General features: G+C 36.8%; 1 protein-coding gene across 1 annotated transcript; it reads right to left on the reverse strand.

Annotated features, from left to right (window-relative positions):
- Window positions 1–1,278: 1,278 nt before the first annotated feature.
- On the reverse strand, window positions 1,279–2,111 carry LOC100728479 (interferon alpha-17-like). Its single transcript, XM_003479009.5, has one exon. It carries the CDS (start codon window positions 1,840–1,842, stop codon window positions 1,279–1,281), a length of 564 nt encoding a protein of 187 aa, XP_003479057.1. The 5' UTR covers window positions 1,843–2,111.
- Between the last annotated feature and the right edge of the window lie 19,342 nt (window positions 2,112–21,453).

Consider the following 21,453-nt stretch of genomic DNA (forward strand, 5'->3'; position numbering starts at 1 on the left):
TTACAAGCAGTTTGCATCCCACCAACTTGGGGACACTTATGCAGAAGACTGAAGTAAATAAGAGAGCTGGAAGATAAAAGGTAGAACACAACAAAACCACACCCACGAGGAGGTTAAGAACCACACTCTAGCTCAAAAAAAAAAAAAAAAAAAAAAGAATAAAAGAGAAAGAATGATAAAAAAACTAACTAAAACAAACAAATAAGAAAAGAAAAATAACAACAAAACAAAACCAAAAAATAGTCCAATTCCAGGATTCTTAGTGGAGCCTGTGGAGACAGCATCCAAAATCCTGTTACTTAATGCCCACAATCAAGGAGTTACTTTAAGGGAAATAGAGAACTTTAGCAAGCCTGCCCTCAGACCAGACTGATTGGGCTGACCACGGTCCTAGCATTTTCCATAGTTCTGTACCCAGCTACAATCTGCTGGAGAAAGCAATCAATATTCTTCACTCTGGGCTTATCTGGCCCAACTCCAAAATGGCTGCCAGCCGATGGCTTCTTCCTTCAGGAGGACCAAGTCCATGGCACTCAATATCATTCAGCAAAGTTTTCCAAGTCCACTGCTCCCCTTTGCCACCAAAACTTTCCACAGAGGCCTGAGTGTTTGCCAGTTGCCAGTACCACCATGCGTCCCCAGGTTCCAACAGCTGCCTTCAAGCAGTGAGTCTGGCTCCTGGAAAAGCTGCCACCAGCTAATGCCTTCTTCATTGAAGTTTTCCTTTTCACTGTCTCTGTGAGCTTCAATTCAGACTTCAGACTCTTCTATGTCCAGCAGACCGATTTTCTTCTTTCTTGTCTTCTTCAGGATGGTGAATGTCCAATTCTAGATGGTGTCTCTCAAGAGGCTATTTGTTGCTTGCTACTCTGCCATCTGGAGTATCGTTTAAAGAACAAACACATATAGGAAGTGTTCATATGACACAAATCAAGTGGAAAAAGCAAACAGACAAATTGAACAAATGCAAAGAACATGTTTTATTATAGTAACTGCAAGTTAGAAGTCTGCATATTTTATGCATAGTAAACACAAAATGTCTTATAGTAAAATAAATCTTAAATACACCAATAAATAAATACTTTTATGTTTGAAAAAGGAGCCGGAAAAAAAACTCGATGTAGAGATGATAACAATGTTGCCCAGTACTCCTGAAAACATTGGACAAATATAGCACGTTATGAATACTGCTTAAATGAGAATCTTGGAAATGACAGAATCGTCAAAGTGTGATGCAACAGATGCCAATAGTTTCCATATTGAACGAGGACTCATTCCTCAGTCCTGCATCTTTCTCAACAGTTCTTCTGAGGAAGAGAAGGATCTGAAGAATTCTGCTCTGACCACCTCCCAGGCACAAGGGCTGTAGCTCTTCTCCTTCAGGTAGTCAGTGATCCCATGGAAGTATTTCTTCACAGCATTTCTGGAGTCCTCATGCAACAGGGAAGGGTCTTCCAGCCCTGTCTCCTTGGTCAGGCAGGCCTTCAGGTCATTCATCTGATCACGGAGGGCATCGCAGAAGGTTCTACGGAGACTCTGGTTCCAGGCAGCATGTGAGTTCTGTGATGAGAAGAGGATTAGGGTCTGCGTGGTCATCTCATGAAGGACAGAGAGAGCCTGAGTTTTCTGGACCTGCTTGCCATCAAAGTCCAACAGGGCCAAGCCAAAGTCCTGTCTGTGCTTCAGGCAGGAGAAAGTGAAGGTTCTCCTCATTTGTTCCAGAAGACTCAAGGCTGTTGTGTTCCCCTGCATATAGGTCAGAGGCAGGGTGCAGGCCAGAGAGCAGGATGCCATGATGGTCAGCACAGGCAGGGCCATCAATCCAGTCAATGGCCAGGCCATGGGATCCTGCTGATGCTGCTTGGCTGTTTGAGATGGATGTGTGATCCTGAACCTTTGCCTGTGGGTTCTCTGAAGACCTGATGTGCTCAGACGACTTAAATAGGGAACGTAGCAGCTTCATTTTCTGAACGTCCTTCCTTTATTTTCTACTTCTGGTTTCCTGTTCCTTTTTGCTTTCTCTACTGGAGTTTTCAGTAAAGTTTGTCACCACTTTGCTTTCATCACTACCTTCACTCTGTACTCTCGTAGATATTGGTTTCGTAAATGAATTTCTGATTACAGTTCAAAGGCACGGGTATGCAATATTTATGGAGTTAATTTGTGTTTTTACACATAAAAAGTGAAAAGCTTTTAATTAAACATAGCATTAAGATGGTTATAGAAAAATTTTAAGCTGAAAATTGTATAATGCAATATTTACTGTTAGTATATCTTGAAAGCTTCCTTTATTTCCAACAACATATGAATGTATAAAGCTTATGTATTTGCACACTGTGGAGTGCTACTCTGCCATGATGAAAGATATAAACTTGAGTTATATGTGAATAATTGAGAGACCTGTATCCTCATGTTAACTGAAATAAGACCCATGAAATTATAAGTTGTATTTTTTTCAAGAATGAGAAATAAAAGACACATAATAGGAAGTTATGTGTCACAGTGGATGTTTCAGTTATGTCTGCCTTCATATATAAGCAGGTTGGGTTAGATCCAAAGTTTAGGTTCAAGTCACCATCAAAATTTTGATTTACAACCCAAATATCAGGCACTTACGTCGTGCTAAACAAAAACTCACTATTCCTGAAAAGCCTCTTTAAGCCTAGGAAATATCCGTTGAGCCCAGATGTAGGTGAAAGCCAGATTCCTGATGTTCTTATGGAAGATGAATCTCCTTCCAAAGAAGAACCACTTTCCATTCCATCTCTTCTTCTTGAAAACCATGTCACCTTGAATGGTGTGTATAGCATGAAATTAGGCATATTCTTTGTAAGTACACGAGGAAGGTGACTGGTATTTTTGATAAATCATGCATAGTGTATAACCCGTTTTATAATGAAAAGTTTAGTTAAGGTGTTCCTAGTTAGGGTTGGAGTGTACAACAGGTATTTCTATTATTTCTTGTGGAAAATGTCTTGGCTTAAATCTAATTTGAAATATAATCAGCTCTTGAAAACAACTTAGTTTGTAAAATAAGGGTCCACTTAGGGACTTCTTCTTTTACAATTTTAGGAATTGTTCATTGTTACATTTTGGACAAATGTAATGATTTTAGTAATGATACAAAATTTATACCTGTATATTAAATATTTTGATTCCTTTTTCCCAATCCCTTATCTTTTCTTCAACACCTCTTCCCTTTCCTATTTACAAATTTTTTCTATATGATCTTTTTGTAATCATTTTTTCCTTTTCCCTTCCTTCCTTTCTGCATTTCCCCACCTCAGTTGGTCTCTTCCTTCTGGAAATTTTCTTCTGTTTCACAATATCTGTTGTGTATTTCGATCATTATTTACTTTTTCAGTTTATCTATAGGACAATGCAGTGATTACACACACGAATCTGATCTATTTTTCTTAAGAGTATGTTGTCAAGTTGTGTCTGTTTACTTAGAAATGGCTCAATTTTTTTCTTGCTTTAGTAGATTCTGTTGTATTTTTTAAAAACCCTGCACAACTTGTTAATTTGTTCCTTAGTTGATGAACCCTGGTTTTGTTTCCAAGATTTAGCTATTACAAACTGTGGTGCTATATACTTGGGTGTGCATATATCACTGTGGTATAGGAGAAGCTCAGAAGGCAAATAGCTGACTTAAATGGAACCTGTAATCCTAGTTTTTTGAGGAGTCTCCATACTAGTTTCCACAGTAGTTGTGCCAGTCTACACTCTCATCAATTTGGAGCATGCTTCCCTTTTCCTACATCCCCTCCAGTACTGGTTCATTTCTTGACGATACTCACATTATGTGCAGTACAATTTTATGACAGTATAATATTATTTGCATCTCTGTAATATCCAGTCATGTTGAACGTTTTTCATATATTTGTTTGTGATTTGAATTTCTTCATCTGACAAGTGTTATTCCTGACAGGTGTCCATTTTTGAAGTGGGTCTTTAATTTTGGGTGGTTCTAATTTCTTTTAATTCTTTATATGTTACAGATATATTTCTTTTGAAGAACAACTGGTTGAAAATTTTTTCCACTGTGTGGCTTGTTGTCTTTTCATTCCATTGGTGATTTCCTTTGATATGTGAAGTCTTTTATTATAATGATATCCCAATTATTGATTTATTTGTATTATTTCCTGTGTGACCAGTGTTCTGTTCATGAAATCTTTGCCTGTAACTATGTCTTGAAAGTTGCGCCTATGGTCTCTTCCAGCACATTTAGTATTCCCATTTTAAAAATTAGAGCTTTGATCCATTTCAGTTTTACTTGAGTGCATGGTGTTGGAACTGGACCTAGTTTTAGTCTTTGACATTTGAAAGCCAGGTTTTCTAGCACTATTGATTAATGAGACTATTGTCATGGTTTATGTCTGTGGGCCCAGGCTCCATAAGTTTGCATTGTGCATTTGTGATGCTTCATTTTCTAGTGCTTGGATTGATGATGTCAGCCCCCCCCCCCACACACACATAGGGGTATAGCCAGGATGTGATGTAATGGCAGGAAGAAGGTGTGTCTTGCTCTTTGCTGGTTCCTGATTGTTGTTTGCAACCGCCATGAACTGCGGACCAGCCATGCCCGGTTGCCTTGGAGCCAACTAAGTGTGGACTGAAACCTCCAAAGTGTGTAAGAAATCAAACTTTCTTTTCCCAACTTTGGATTTCAGGTAATTTGTCTCTGTAACGAGTAAAAAGGAACTAAGACAACTATTTTTATTCATTGACCATATTTGGCTCCTTTGTCAAAGATAACATGTCAGAGCGTGTTTGGAGTCATTTATACATCTTCTGATCAGTTCAACTGATGATCAGGGGTATTTCTCTCTTTCTTTTCTTTTCTTTCTTTCTTTCTTTCTTTCTTTCTTTCTTTCTTTCTTTCTTTCTTTCTTTCTTTCTTTCTCTTTTTCTTTACCAACATCCTGTAGTTTTTATCATGGTAGTTTTGAAGTACAATTTCAAGTCAGGACTTGTAATTCTCCCTTCCTTGCCTTTGCTGTCCAGAATTGTTTTTGCTATTCTAGGTCTCTTCTGGTTCCAACTGAATTTTCAAAATGTTTTCTCTGTTCCTGTGGGTATGCTAATGGTACTTGGAATAGGATTCCATTAAAGCTGTACAAAAAATTTGAGACTATAGTTATTTTTATGATGTTGGTTCTTCCTATTGTTGATCAAGAGCTATCTTTCCCTTTTCTGATGTTTTAAGGGATAATATTTCCTTAGCGTTGTGTTTCTAGGGCAATTGTAGTACCTCGGCGTGTTCATAGTCCAACTAATTAATTTAGAGAAATAGGAGTTATAGCATCCCCAAAGAGAATCCATGTTTCAAACAAAGTTTTTCATATTGATTTGGTTCCATCACACACTAGGATTCAAATACACGAATGATGTACATATACATGATTATCCTGTGTATTGTGCAACAGAACAGATGTCTGCTCACATTTTCTTTTTCATAGAAAGCAAAAATTATTTGTTTTTGCATTGCAGTGACTGTGGATGAATAGAAAACCAAAGTGTGTGCTAATGTGTAAAGCATAATGAAAGTAGGAAAAGAATGTCCTCCTGGGGGAATTAGAGATAAATATAACTTAGTCTCTTGTGCCCACGAAGAAGGAGAACAAATTTTGGGCAAAAGTATAGGAAGAGGTTTGACGCATTGAAGATAAACATAGCAAGATCCCTTGGTTGAAAGGTAAGTGATGATTCCCTGGTCCGGAAGTGGTATTTATGTTTGGTGCATTCTATCATCACAGAGAGGCAAGGAAGACACATCAACCAACTCAAAATTTGATACACAGAAGCAGAAATTTGTCAGAGCACAACATTGTCTCTGGACAATAAGCAGTGTTCGTTCCATCAAGGTTTCACCTGGAAGATAATTAAACTCAGAGCATCAATATTCCTATTGTCATATCAGGGAAGAAGCAAATAAAATGATTGTTTCAAAAGACACTTACCTCCGCTTAGTTCATTTCAGTTAAAACGGTGATATTAGTAAAAGGCATAAGTCATTAAATTTTGTAAATGTTTCTTGTAAGTCAAATATTGCTCTTACCACTTAGAAAATCAATCATCATGGAACTTCTTGAATGCTGCTCTCATTTTTCATAAATGGGAAAAACCTGCCTTGTGCCCAGATTGTTTACGCGGGTAGCAACATCAGTGAAGACAAAAGAAAGCAAGAGATCCCCCTCTTATTCCCATTTCCAACAGGAAACATGAAAGCATGGGTAACTCATGAACTGTGGAGCCACTTTCAACTCCATTGTGAGAAAAAAATGCCACTCTGAGTCCCTAATTCTTATCTGTTCTCTAGGGATATTTTTGGCCAGGAGTATCAGAGCTGCCTTTAGACTGATCTGTATTTTCTAGTAAGTATCTTCCTGCCTGTGGAATACCAGATATTTTCTCTTCAGCTCTCTTGACTCTCATTAACTCCAAGTTCATTTGCTTAATTTAGACAGATTATCTCATATCTTGTCCAATATATGCATACGAATTCTTACCTAGTTTGTTTTATTCAGAGTGTATCTTCCTAATATTGAATATATTTTTTAAACACTGTGTGCCCTCTGGTTTCATGTCTTAAGATATGAACTAGGTTCTGGGGAATTAATTCAGCAGTGTAAGCAATTCACTGGCAAGTGTGAGGTCTGTGTTTGATCCCCAGTGCCAAAAAAATAAATAAATAAAACTCTAAAACATGAACTAGATGTGAATGAAATCAAGGAACTGAGGTTCAGAGCTCAAACATCTGGCAAGCCTCACTGAATGGATGAGTGGTAAGGAAATGGAAGTGTTGCTTGAGAAATAAGGTGATTCCAGCACATTACATGAGAGTGACTCTGAAGACCAACATTCTGGGCAGCTGCCTACTCGGCTTCTCAGTGCCCCTTATTTGTAGGTAACCATTTAACTGCTGTACTGATTATACTGATATATATTTAGCATTGGTTTCAAATACTGGGCAGTATCATGACAGAGGCAGAGAAGAGGGATTGGAACAAACAGTATTTTTGTTGTAGTGGAAGATAGTTTTGCCAAAAAGAATATTGAAATGGAGCCTTGTGTGTTCTTTCTGAAAATGATAGCTTCAGGATCATCCTTTGAAGGCATGGATTCTCATTAAATGCACAGAAATGGTGAAAAACCATTTCATTGCTTTGTGTGTATCCATTCATATGGGATTGTAGGCTCCATTTCCATTTGAATTTCAAAATTTGACGTATAATACTTAGTGTACCCATTCACACTGAAACACCAATTAATTGTGAAGCACTGGTTCAAAGGTTTGCCTGAAAAATTCCTCATTCTTCTTCATACATGGCCTTTAAAAAGTGGCCAATTTCCCTTTTAGAATACCTCTCCAGAATTTATATGATACCTCTAAATGGAGGAATTATGTCTCTCAATAGGTATATATTAGTTGATTCCCTGTCATCTCAGGAGGTCAATCAATATTTACTTCGTTTGATTGTAGTGGAGAAATAATGTGTGGTCTTTTCACTAGGCTACATCTTCAGCCCTCAATTTGCTTTTGTTTAGAGAGTGGGTCTTGCTAAATTGCTAAGTTTTCTGTGCTGGACTTGCTTGCCCACTTCTCTTGCCTCACCCCTCCAGAGTACTAGAATAACAGTACATGAACAAAAGGACCTCTTTAGTAATGAAAGATTCATTCTTCTGTTTTGTATCAGTGTTACTCATGGTTCTGCTGGAAGTAACATGATCATGCTTTCTTCATTTCTTCTTGCGTTAAGGACAGAACTTTAATTTTATATTGTACTCCATGGCCTTCTCTCTGTCCTCACTGTATTTGTGACTGTGGGACCTGAAAAGAGTGAAATACATCCAGCATGTAAATTGTGGAGTTAGACTTTGGGACAGAATTCTTTTCATAAAATGAGCACCAAAATAAATTTCTTACTTTTTCCTTTTAAAAACAGCATTAGTACACAAATGAAAGGTAGTCTCACACCTACAAGTCACCAATATACAATTCCTTTTAAAAAGTTTGAAAATCAGCATTATATGAGAATATAGCTCGGCTAATTATTTATGGATAGAAGTGAGTTTTTTGGCTGTCTTCTGTGTCCCTGAGAACACTCACATGGGGCTCAGTGTAATTTTCTGTTTGCAACTGAGCAAATGAGATTCAAGCACAATGATGAAATAACTTGTAGAATAAACAGTTTTGCCCAATACAACTCGAAGAGGATTAATATGAAGCATATATAAAGGGCTAAAAAATTAGACTCTCAAAATAAAAGACAAATATCAAAAAATGTAGAATGGGACTCCTCTCAGAAGAAGAACCACAAGTATGCATTACATTTATTTACAAGATGGTCATCATCATTAGCCACTAACAAATGCAAATTAAACCTTCTCTGAGATTCCATTTTAATCCATATAGAATCACTGTCTTCAAGAAATCAAATAATATGAAATGCTGGTTAGGCTGTGTGGAAAAGAGAACACTTCTACACAGTTGTTACCAATGTAAAGTAGTATACCACAGAAACCATTTCATGGTTTCCTTGAAAAATGTAAAATAAAATTCCAGGGGACCCAGAATACCCATGTTTACAGTAGCACAGTTCACAACAGCTCATTTCTAGAAGTGATCTATATGTCCATCAATACTTAAATGGAATGGATAATGAAGATGTAGGCATTAAACTCAATGGAATATTGCTTTTCTATAAAGACGGATTGATTTGATTTCATTTTAGGAAAACTTGTGCACTTTTTCTTTTCTGGAGGAGGTGTTCAGGCAGGGTCTCTATGTTCTTCAGGCTGAATTTGAGTCCACTATAGCTCATGCTGGCATTGAACTTGTGGTAATGTTCTTGATTTAGCTTCCCCACTTCTGAGATTACATGCTTGCACCACTATTATGTCTCAGAAAATGGATGGACTTTGAATCATAATGTTAAGAGAAAAGAATCAGAGACAAAGCTTAATTATTTCATGCTTTCTTCTGTATGAGATAGCCAAGGTGTTGATCAGTAAAACAGTCAAATAAAAGATGATGATAGAAATGGGTAGAGATATTTTTAAAATGAAAGGAGACGATCATGAATGGAAAAGCTGGGTGTGTAGGCAAGCAAACATAGAAATAGAAGTGAAGTGTGTCATGTACATGTACCAACTATCCACAATGAATATATTAATTATGTACCACAAACATGAACTAACAATAAAGATGATCTTCTAACAATATGGCCTCTATGTTGCTGAAGCTTTAAAGATGTCATTTTTGTTTGACACACAAGTAGCAAACATGAAATAAAAACCCAGTCCTTACTGAGATATTGGTTTAGTTGCCTGTGTCCAAAATGAGAAATGACCCAGAGAGTGACAGTCAGCTTTTCCTCCAGGCCCAAATCAATTCAGCTCACCTGAGCCAAGGCCTGTGCAAAAGCAGCATAGCTTTTTCCAGGGCATCAATGGTTATCAGGCTATTGAGACCCGTCCTCAACCCCTCCGAGCTGGAATTGCTTGTTTCCTATGGAATCACAGTAAGTGGGGTCATGACGGTCCTTTAGTGGACTTTCTTGGAGTTTCCTTTCTAAAACAAGAAATGAGCTTTTTGTTTCATTTATTAAAGACCATCGTCATCATTATTATGATGAAAGATCACAGGAGATATAATAGTGATGCCATTTTGCTTTAACTACCCTATTCATGGTGCAGAGTACTTATTCATTACTTATACAGGTGCTTCTTGTGAGTGCTAGTCTTCAGGAATGGTCCTAATTATTAAATATGCATAAACAGTGAATAATGGATACAGGGCAAGTGAAAGAAAAGAATCCACCATTGTTCACTCTTCAGTGAACTAAGATTAAAAAATTCAGTGTTCTTTCCTATTCGAAATTGCCACCTTCCAATATGCACATTACTGATATAAGTCCTCTTCAAAAGTCTCCTTCTCAATTACTGTGAACATACTCAGACCCTGTCCATGGCCTTCTGTTCATGTATTGTTTTTACACTGTTTGTTCTCAATGGAGCCTGCATCATGATCAGAATTTAAGATCAGTTAGAAGTGGTTGTGATATTGCACACGTGTACTCCAGTGCAGACAGACTTCACTTATGGATCATGTTTTGTTACTGTGACTAGGTCATAAAATGAACTGGTCATGAAATGGGAAATTATATGTATGTGACATGTATATTACAATATTTAGAAATCACCAAAGGAAATTTTGTATCATTACTAAAATCATTACATTTGTCCAAAATGTAACAATGAACAATTCCTAAAATTGTAAAAGAAGCCCCTAAGTGGACCCTAATTTTACAAACTCAGTGGTTTGCAAGAGCTGATTATATTTCAAATTAGATTTAAGCCAAGACATTTTCCACAAGAAATAATAGAAATAGCTGTTATACACTCCAACCCTAACTAGGAACACCTTAACTAAACTTTTCATTATAAAACGGGTTATACACTATGCATGATTTATCAGAAATACCAGTCACCTTCCTCGTGTACTTACAAAGAAGTTATACAATATGACTAATTTCATACTATACACACCATTCAAGGTGACATGGTTTTCAAGAAGAAGAGATGGAATGGAAAGTGGTTCTTCTTTGGAAGGAGATTCATCTTCCATAAGAACATCAGGAATCTGGCTTTCACCTACATCTGGGCTCAACGGATGTTTCCTAGGCTTAAATAGGCTTTTCAGGAATAGTGAGTTTTTGTTTAGCACGACGTAGGTGCCTGACATTTGGGTTGTAAATCAAAATTTTGATGGTGACTTGAACCTAAACTTTGGATGTAACCCAACCTACTGATATATGAAGGCAGACATAACTGAAACATCCACTGTGACACATAACAAGAAAGAAGAAAATTGGTCTCCTGGACATAGAAGAGTCTGAAGTCTGAATTGAAGCTCACAGAGACAGTGAAAAGGAAAACTTCAATGAAGAAGGCATTAGCTGGTGGCAGCTTTGCCAGGAGCCAGACTCACTGCTTGAAGGCAGCTGTTGGAACCTGGGGACGCATGGTGGTACTGGCAACTGGCAAACACTCAGGCCTCTGTGGAAAGTTTTGGTGGCAAAGGGGAGCAGTGGACTTGGAAAACTTTGCTGAATGATATTGAGTGCCACGGACTTGGTCCTCCTGAAGGAAGAAGCCACTGGCTGGCAGCCATTTTGGAGTTGGGCCAGATAAGCCCAGAATGAAGAATATTGATTGCTTTCTCCAGCAGATTGTAGCTGGGTACAGAACTATGGAAAATGCTAGGACCGTGGTCAGCCCAATCAGTCTGGTCTGAGGGCAGGCTTGCTAAAGTTCTCTATTTCCCTTAAAGTAACTCCTTGATTGTGGGCATTAAGTAACAGGATTTTGGATGCTGTCTCCACAGGCTCCACTAAGAATCCTGGAATTGGACTATTTTTTGGGTTTGTTTTGTTGTTATTTTTCTTTTCTTATTTGTTTGTTTTAGTTAGTTTTTTTTTATCATTCTTTCTCTTTTATTCTTTTTTTTTTTTTTTGAGCTAGAGTGTGGTTCTTAACCTCCTCGTGGGTGTGGTTTTGTTGTGTTCTACCTTTTACCTTTTATCAGCTCTGTTATTTACTTCAGTCTTCTGCATAAGTGTCCCCAAGTTGGTGGGATGCAAACTGCTTGTAATCTTTTTGTTTTCCCACTTCACCAATTTCTTTAATCCATCTTGACTCTTAAGCCTTGGGAATTGATTTATTACACATTTATATATTGTACACTTCTTTTGGAAAGATATCATAAGACATTTAAACAAGACATAACCTCAGACATTTAGTTCACCAAAAGCAAACCCAGGGAGCAGTGAGGCTGGAAAATCTGAAAACCCCCACCAGGTCGCCAAAAAGTGATAACAAAGCAATTGAATGATGCTCCGGAAAAAATGAACTCAGAAATAATCTCTCAAATAAATACAGAGATTACCAAAATTGTTTAGCGATGTTAGAGGAAACACAGACAAAAAAAATATATGAAATTAAGCAAATTATGAGAGGTAAGATAGGAAAGAAATGGAAACCATAAAGCCAATTCAAGCAGATATCTAGGAGAATAAAAACTCTCAAAGTATTCAAAGCAAATTAGGCGAATGTGAGCACAGAATGTCAAATATTGATGACAGGCTTGCAGTTAGTGACCAGGAAAAGAAAGATTCCTCAAAACTAGCAAGAGAATGTGAGAAATCAACCCAGCAGCCACTATATGAGAAAAAGAGGAATAATTTAACATTATTTGCAGTCAATGGCCAAGCAGGATATACCACAAATGACATTTAAAATATGTTCACAGACATTGTGACAGAAAACTTTCCTGGTAGAGAAAAATACAAATAAGTGAGACATACAGAACTGCATTATCAATGATCAAAACAGTTCTGCATCCAGGCATATCATAGTCAATATTCTAGAAATTCAATACAAGAATAGAATTTTAAAAGCTGTTAGGGAAAAGAAAAACTCACTTATAAAGGAAAATTCTTCACCATTACAGCTGACTTCTGATCACAAACTGTCAAGTCTAGGAGAGCTTGGAATGGAGTACTGCAAGTTTTAAAGGAAAACAACTTTCAACCCAGATTAACATATGCACAAAATTATGTTACAAAATTGATCCTGAAATAAGATACTTCCATGACAAAGAACAGCTCAGGAAATTTATGACCGCCAAACCAGCACTCAAAAATGTTCTAAAGGACATTCTAGAAAGAGATAAAAAGGACTACAATTCCATGGACCCCAAAAGAAGAAATCCACCAGAGAAGGCAAACAACTAGAGGGAAGGGAAAAAAAGAAAAAGGTGGGAGGGCGCCAATAGTAGGAAAACAACATGACAAAAATAAATCTATAAATATCAGTTTTAACCATCAAAGTTAAAGGTCTCAGTGCACCAGTCAAAAGACACAGACTGGCAGAATGAATCAAGAAGCAAGATGAATAACATGCTAACTACAATATATACATGTGATCCAAAATGAAAGTCTAAGGATAGAAAACAATACTCCATGCAACAGACATTCAGAAAAAAGTAGGGGTTGCTATTCTATTTGCAGATCATGTGACTTTCAAGCCAAGACTGAGTAAGAGAGATAAAGAAGGTCAGTACATTCTGGTGAAGGGAATTGTCAAAGAGGGAGATGTAATGATCATAAATATATATGGAAAAAATATTACTGCATCTAGCTATATAAAAAAACATTCCTAGGCACGAACAATCAAGTAAGCCTTAATACAATTGTATTGGGAGACCTTAATACCTCACTCTTATAAAAAGACAGAGCAACTAGACAAAAACAATTAATATTGAAAAAATTAGAACTAAATCAAAACTTTGAGCAGATGGACTTAGTAGATGTCTACAGAGTGTTCCATCAAACAACATCAAAATATACATAATTTTGAGCTGCACAAGGGACATTCCCCAAAATAGAACATATACTGGCTCATAGAATATCCTTAGTTAAATGTAAAGGAACTGAAATTATCCCACACATACTATCAGCCCACAGTGCAATGAAATTGGAAATCCATGCCAAAGAAACAACAAGAACTTCATCAACACATGGAAATTAAATAGCACTCTAATGAACAATCAATGGGTAACAGATGAGTTTAAAGAAGAAATTAAACAGTTTTTCAGTTGAATGATAATGACAATACTACATACTGGAACTTGTGGGAAAAAAAATGAAAGCAGTCCTAAGAGGGAGATCTATAGCACTAAATCATATCAGGAAAAGGAAAGCACATATAAACAACTTAATGTTGAACCTCAATTTTTAGAAAAAGAAAAGCAGGCTAACCAAAAGCCAGTAAAGGGAGAAAATTATAAGTATCAGAGCAGAAATTAACACATTGGAGACTAAAAAAGAATTCAAAGGATCAACGAATTGAAAATTTGGTTATTGAAAAAAAATTAAATAAAATTGACAAACCTTATCCAGAAAAGGAAAGAAGACTCAAATCCATGCAATTACAAATGAACAGTTTAAACTTACAAGAGACACTGTAGAAATCCAGAAAAGCATCTATACCTACTTTGAAAAATTGTATTTTAATAAGATGGAAAATACAGAAGAAATGGACAGATTCCTAGAAACATATGAATTACTAAAGCTGAATCAAGAAGACATAAAAATTTTGAATAACCCAATATCAATAAATAAAATTAAAGATGTAATTAAAAACCTATCAACAAAGAAAAGCCCCGGTCCTCATGGATTCACTGCTTAATTCTACAGGAAATTTAGCAAAAACGTAACACCACTACTTTTCAAACTCATTAATGAAATTGAAAGGGAAGCAATACTCTCAGATCCATTTCTAGAAGCAAGCATTCCTCTAATTCCAAAAACAGAGAAGGACCCAATTAAGAAGGAGAATTACAGGCCAAACTCACTAATGAACATTGATGTAAAATCCTTACTAAGATACTGGCAATCAAACTACAGCAAAATGTCAAAAAATTGTACCACGATCAAGTGAGATTCATCCCAGGGTTGAAGGGATGGTTCAACATACAAAAATCCATAAATGTAATACATCATTTTAGCCAGAGCAATTAGACAAGAGGGAGACATCAAAGGAATAAAAAAAGGAAAGGAAGAAGTTAAATTATCATTATTTTCAGATGACATAATACTCTACCTAGAAGACCCAAACACTACACCAATGAATTGCTAGATTCAACCAGCAAATTTAGTAATGTAGCTGGTTACAAAGTCCAAATTCAAAAATCAATAGCTTTCTAGTACACAAATAGCAAATGCACTCAGAGAGAAATAGGGAAACATTACCCTGTACAATAGCATAAAAAAATTGAAATAGCTAAGAATTCATCAAATGAAAGATTTAAAATACCTTCAAGTTGTAAACTATAGTACTCTGAAAAATAAAATTGAAGTAGATATTATAAATTAGAAAGATATACCATGCTCTTGGATAGGAAGAACATGTATAGTGAAATTGGTCATACTTCCAAAACTGTTATACAGATTCAATGCAATCCCAATCAAAATTCCAGTAGCATATCTTACAGAAAACAATGCTAAACTTCATCCAGGATCTGAAGAGATCTAGAATAGCAAAGGACATTGTTGGCAATGAGGTGAAGATGCGGGCATATCGATTCCTGACTTGAAATTATACTATAAAGTTAGTGTGTTTAAAAAAAAAAACTGTAGTACTGGAAAAAAAAACTTATGAAGATCAATCGAATAGATTAGAAGACACAAAAATAACTGCAAATACACAAAGCTACTTTGTATTTGACAAAGGTGCCAAACACATTCTCGAAAGAAATATAGTCTCTTTAGCAAATGGTGTTGGAAAAACTGGCTTTCCGCATGCTGAAGATTAAAACTGGACTCATGCACGCCTGGCCATTGGTGTGCAGAGGAGGAGCTGGGCAGATCTGGGGTGCCTGCATCGGCCTCTCCGTGTGTCTGGAGGCCTGTGGATATCTCGGCCCAGACTGTTTGGGTCCCTCCAGGCTTCCAGGTGCAGTGAAGGGGAGAGGTGGGTTTGAGGCCTCTACATCTGCCTCCACATCCCGGTTGCACTTGGAGAACTGCTGAGCTCCCGACGGGTGGGTGGGCCCACACTATCCCCCGAGCCCAGCCTGTTTTGCTGCCGCGCCTAGCCATCAGTGTGCAGAGGAAGAGCTGGGCGGATCTGGGGTGCCTGCATCGGCCTCTTCGTGTGTCTGAAGGATTGTGGATATCTCTGCAAGCAGGGAGGGATCACAGGTTCCTGAGGCACCGCGGCCTGTGACGAGTACCCTAACCCAGCTGGGATTGAAGAGCTGTGGAGCTTCCAAGGGGCAGGTGGGCGCACAGTGTCTCTGAGGCCCAGCTTGTCTGGAACTGCGGAGTTCTGAGCAGGCAGAGGAGGGCCATTGGTTCTGCAGGCCCAATGGCTTGGGGTAGCGTGGTGCCAGAGTCTCAGTAGCTGCAAACATAGAAGGGGATTTTCAACGGATCCTGAGGAAACTTTCAAATAACACTTGAAAAACAGAAATATAGGAAAATGACAAAATAAAAGACCAAATTACAACCTCAAACCTCCAGCCCATCTCAAAAAACCCTAGGAGCAATGTATATAGAAGAAAATAAATCCCATCCATCTCATATATCGGACACAATAGCTACTGAAATTGACAAGCAAATCCAGGAAGCTTTAAAGAAATTCAAACTCGAAATAATCTCCCAGATAAAAGAAGGAATGATAAAAGAAATGAAAGAGATTCTAAATATATCTAAAGAAAACACAGATAAAAAATTGGAGTAACTGAACAAAAAGATAGAATCCCTAGACGAGCAATAAAAGAAACAAACAGAATACATAATGCAGAAGCACAGAGATATACAGGAAATAAAAAACTCCACTGAAAGCTATAAAAACCGCCTTAATGAAATTGAAGATAGAATTTCAGACCTTGAAGACAGGATTGCAGCTAGTGAACAGGAAAGGAAAGATCGTTTAAAAATAACAAGGAATCAGGAAACAACAATTCAACAACTGCAAGACGATGCAAAGAAGAATAACATAAGAAGGATAGGGATTAATGAAAAAGAAGGAGACAACATAAAGGATGTCAAGAGGATATTTAGAGAAGTAATAGCTGAAAATTTCCCAAGCATGAGATCAGAAACTGACATCAGGATCAGTGAAGCATATAGAACTCCAAATAGTCATAACCAAAATAAAACTACACCCAGACATATAATAATCACCATCCCAGAAATCCAACACAAGAATAGATTATTAAAAGCTGTCAGAGAGAAAAGACAGATCACTTATAAAGGAAAACCTATCAGTATCACAGCAGACTTCTCTTCACAAACAATAAAGTCAAGAAGAGCATGGAGTGAAGTATTCCAGATCCTAAAGCAAAATGATTTCCAACCTAGACTGATATATCCTGCAAACTATCATTCAAAATAGATGGTGAAATATGATACTTCCATGACAAAGAACAGCTGAAGAACTTCATGAACACCAAACCAACCCTGCAAAAAATATTGAAAGACAGTTTAGATACACAAAGGAAAAAACCACTAAGCAAAGCAAATAATTAAACAGAACAGAAAGATAAAGATGCAACAGCAGAGAGATAACATTCCTACAATTAACCAGCATTTAACAGTAATAACCATTAATGTAAATGGTCTCAATGCACCAATCAAAAGAAACAGACTAGCAGAATGGATCAAGAAACAAAATCCAACCATATGCTATTTACAGGAAACCCATCTAACCCAGAAGGATACTCACAGACTGAAAGTCAAAGGATGGAAAACAATTCTTCATGCAGCAGGAATCCAAAAAAAGGCAGGAGTAGCCATTCTGTTTGCAGACAACGTGAACTTTAAACCAACAATGACCATAAAGGACAAAGAAGGTCACTACATACTCGTAAGGGGAAAACTCCAAGAGGAAGAAATAACTATCTTAAATATATACGCACCAAACTCCAGAGCACCCAGTTATATAAAACAATTATTAACAGAAATGAAAACTCAAATTATCAGTAACACAATTGTAACAGGAGACCTTAATACGCCATTGACACCAAGGGACAGATCAACCAGACAGCAAATGAGCAAAGAAATAACAGAACTCAATCACACCTGTGAACAAATGGGTTTGATAGACATATACAGAATGTTCCACCCAACAACATCAGAATACATCTCCTCAGCAGTACATGGATCATTTTCTAAAATAGACCATATATTAGCTCACAGAACATATTTAAACAAATGCAAAAGAGTTGAAATTATCCCTTGCATGTTATCAGATCATAGCGCCCTGAAATTAGAAATTAATGATAAAAGATACTGCAAAAATCCCACAAACACATGGAAACTGAATAACACACTCTTGAGTAATCAGTGGGTCACAGAAGAAATTAAAGAAGAAATTAAACAATACCTAAAGGAAAATAAAAATGCAGATACAACTTGCCGGAATCTGTGGGATGCAATGAAAGCCGTCCTGAGAGGAAAATTTATTGCACTGAGTTCCCACATCAGGAAAACAGAACGAATACAAATAAATAACTTGATGCTACACCTCAAACAGCTAGAAAAAGAAGAGCAAGTCAAACCCAAAGCCAAAAGAAGAGAGGAAATTATAAAAATCAGAGCAGAAATCAATGCAATAGACTAAGAAAACAATCCAAAGAATCAACGAATCAAAGAGTTGGTTCTTTGAAAGAATAAATAAAATCGATAAGCCCCTAGCCAACCTTATTTACAAAAGGGAAGAAAAAGCTCAAATTCATGCAATAAGAAATGAAAAAGGAGAAATCACTACAGACCCAATAGAAATACAGAAGATCATCAACAACTATTTCGAAAACCTCTACTCTCAAAAGTTTGATAACACAGAATAAATAGACAGATTCTTAGAAGCATATGAAGTACCAAAGCTAGATTAAGAGGATGTAAAACTGTTGAATAACCCAATCTCTGTTAATGAAATTGAAAATGTAATTAAGTCCTTACCCATCAAGAAGAGCCCAGGCCCAGATGGATTCACTGCAGAATTCTACAAGATATACAAAGAAGACCTAATGCCGACACTCCTCAAACTATTCAATGAAATTCAAAGGGAAGCAATCCTTCCTAAGTCATTCCTGGAAGCAAATATTACTCTAGTACCAAAACCTGAGAAAGACCCAACTAAAAAAGAGAACTATAGACCGATCTCCCTAGTGAACACAGATGCAAAAATCCTCAATAAAATATTGGCAAATAGGATCCAGCAAATCATCAAGAAGATCATACACCATGACCAAGTGGGATTCATCCCAGGAATGCAAGGATGGTTCAACATACGCAAATCAATAAATGTAATCCACCATATCAATAAAGCCCAAAATAAGAATCACATGTTCATTTCTATAGATGCAGAAAAAGCCTTCGATAAGGTCCAACATCTATTTATGATAAGAACTTTAGAGAAAATTGGAATAGATGGTCTTTACCTCAATATAATAAAGGCCATTTATGACAAACCAACAGCCAGCATCATACTAAATGGCCAAAAATTGAAAGCCTTTACTTTAAAATCGGGCACAAGACAAGGATGTCCTTTATCACCACTCCTATTTAATATAGTACTGGAAGTACTAGCCAGAGCAATTAGGCAAGAAAGAGAAATAAAAGGGGTAAAGATAGGAAAAGAAGAAGTTAAATTATCATTGTTTGCAGATGACATGATACTCTACATAGAAGACCCCCTAAACTCCATTGAAAGACTCTTAGATACAATAAATAAATTCAGTAATGTGGCTGGATACAAAATTAATACTCAGAAATCAATAGCATTCCTATACACGAACAACAAAATCACAGAGAGGGAAATAAGAGAAACTGGACTATTCACACTAGCAAGCAAAAAAATGAAATATTTAGGAATTACTCTTACGAAAGAAGTGAAAGACTTATACAGTGAAAATTATAATACACTGAAAAAGGAAATTGAAGATGATCTCAGAAAATGCAAAGACATCCCTTGCTGATGGATAGGAAGAACAAACATTGTGAAGATGGCCATTCTCCCAAAACTATTATACAGATTCAATGCAATCCCGATAGAAATACCATCAACATACCTTATAGATCTAGAGAAATCACTCCTAAATTTCATCTGGAACCGGAAGAGACCTAGAATCGCAAAGGCAATTCTAAGCAGCAAAGACAAAGCAGGAGGCATCACAATCCCTGACTTGAAGTTATACTACAAAGCAACAGTAGTAAAATCAACATGGTATTGGAATCAAAACAGAGCCAAAGATCAATGGAATAGGTTAGAAGATACAACCACAACTACAAACACACTCAACCACCTTATCTTTGATAAAGGAGCCAAGCAGGTTCACTGGAAGAACGACAGTCTCTTTAATAAATGGTGCTGGAAAAACTGGCTCTCCATATGCCGAAAACTAAAGCTAGACCCATGTCTATCACCATGTACTAAATTAAAATCCACATGGGTCAAAGATCTGAATATTAAAACAGAAACACTAAATCTATTGGAAGACAAATTGGGTAGAAACCTTGGAGACATAGGAGTAGGTAAAGAATTCATGAACAGGACTCAAACCGCACAGGAAATACTTCCCAGAATCAATAACTGGAACCACTTCTTATTAAAAAGTTTCTGCATGTCAAAAGAAATCTCCAGCATAGTGAAAAGAAAACCCACAAACTGGGAAAAGATTTTAGTGAACTCTCTCTCAGACAAGGGACTCTTGTCTAAAACATATAAAGAATTAAAAAAACTCAGACCTCCAAAATTCAAAGATCCAATCCAAAAATGGGCATCTGAGATGAATACGCAATTCTCAGATGAAGAAATGCAAATGGCAAATAAATACATGAAAAAATGCTCATCATCATTGGTCACTACAGAAATGCAAAAACCACACTGAGATACCATCTCACTCCTGAAAGAATGGCCAGGATCAGGAAAACGAACAGTGACAAATGCTGGAGAGGCTGTGGGGAAAAAGAAACTCTCCTGCACTGCTGGTGGGAGTGCAGACTGGTACAGCCTTTGTGGAGGTCTGTCTGGAGATTTCTCAAAAAGTTGGGATTGGAAATCCCATTTATTCCAGCTATTCCACTTCTAGGCATATTCCCAGAAGAACTGAAAGCATCACACCACAGTGATATGTGTGAACCTATGTTTATAGCAGCACAATTTGTAATTGCCAGATCTTGGAAACAACCCAAGTGTCCATCAACTGAGGAATGGATAAAAAAGTTGTGGTATTTCTATACAATGGAGTATTATTCCGCTATAAAGAAGGATCACATTGAGATATTTATCAATAAATGGGCGCAGCTTGAGACCATACTCATAAGTGAAATAAATCAATCTCGCATGTGTGAATACCAAATAGTTTCCCTAATGTAAGTAATGATTCAAATATATAAAAATATGTGGTAATCATGATTCCCCATTATGTGGCCTTGAAGCCTTATAAAGTTTTCACTCATTAATTAGAAAGGCTTTATTCTGGGCTTCTTGATATGGAAATATTTGAAGCTATAGTATATGAAGTTTTAGCCAAATATTTCAAGGAAAAAGACAGACACTATGGTAACTACTATTAAGTCGGGTTATTTGGTGGTGAAGCACTAGGTTGCTGAAACAGTCATGCTTTGACCTCTATTGTTATATTGTTATGTCCTGTTTTATCTCAATCTCTCCCTTATTCTTTAAAAAAATTATTTAGTTATTTCTTATGTTTGTTTTAATTAAGGGGAAAAATTTAAAAAAATTAGGATATATAATAGTAACTCTTTTTGATTTCCTATTAACTTGTTTTGAAGTCCTGTAATACTCCCACGATCTTGTTTTGACTGATTAGACTCTGTTCCATTCTGTATGATAGTATCAAGTTTGAGGGTATAG

The sequence above is a fragment of the Cavia porcellus genome, unplaced genomic scaffold (assembly GCF_034190915.1).
Source record: "Cavia porcellus strain 051 isolate PalLab524CR breed Dunkin Hartley unplaced genomic scaffold, mCavPor4.1 scaffold_1, whole genome shotgun sequence".
Taxonomy (NCBI): Eukaryota; Metazoa; Chordata; class Mammalia; order Rodentia; family Caviidae; genus Cavia; species Cavia porcellus.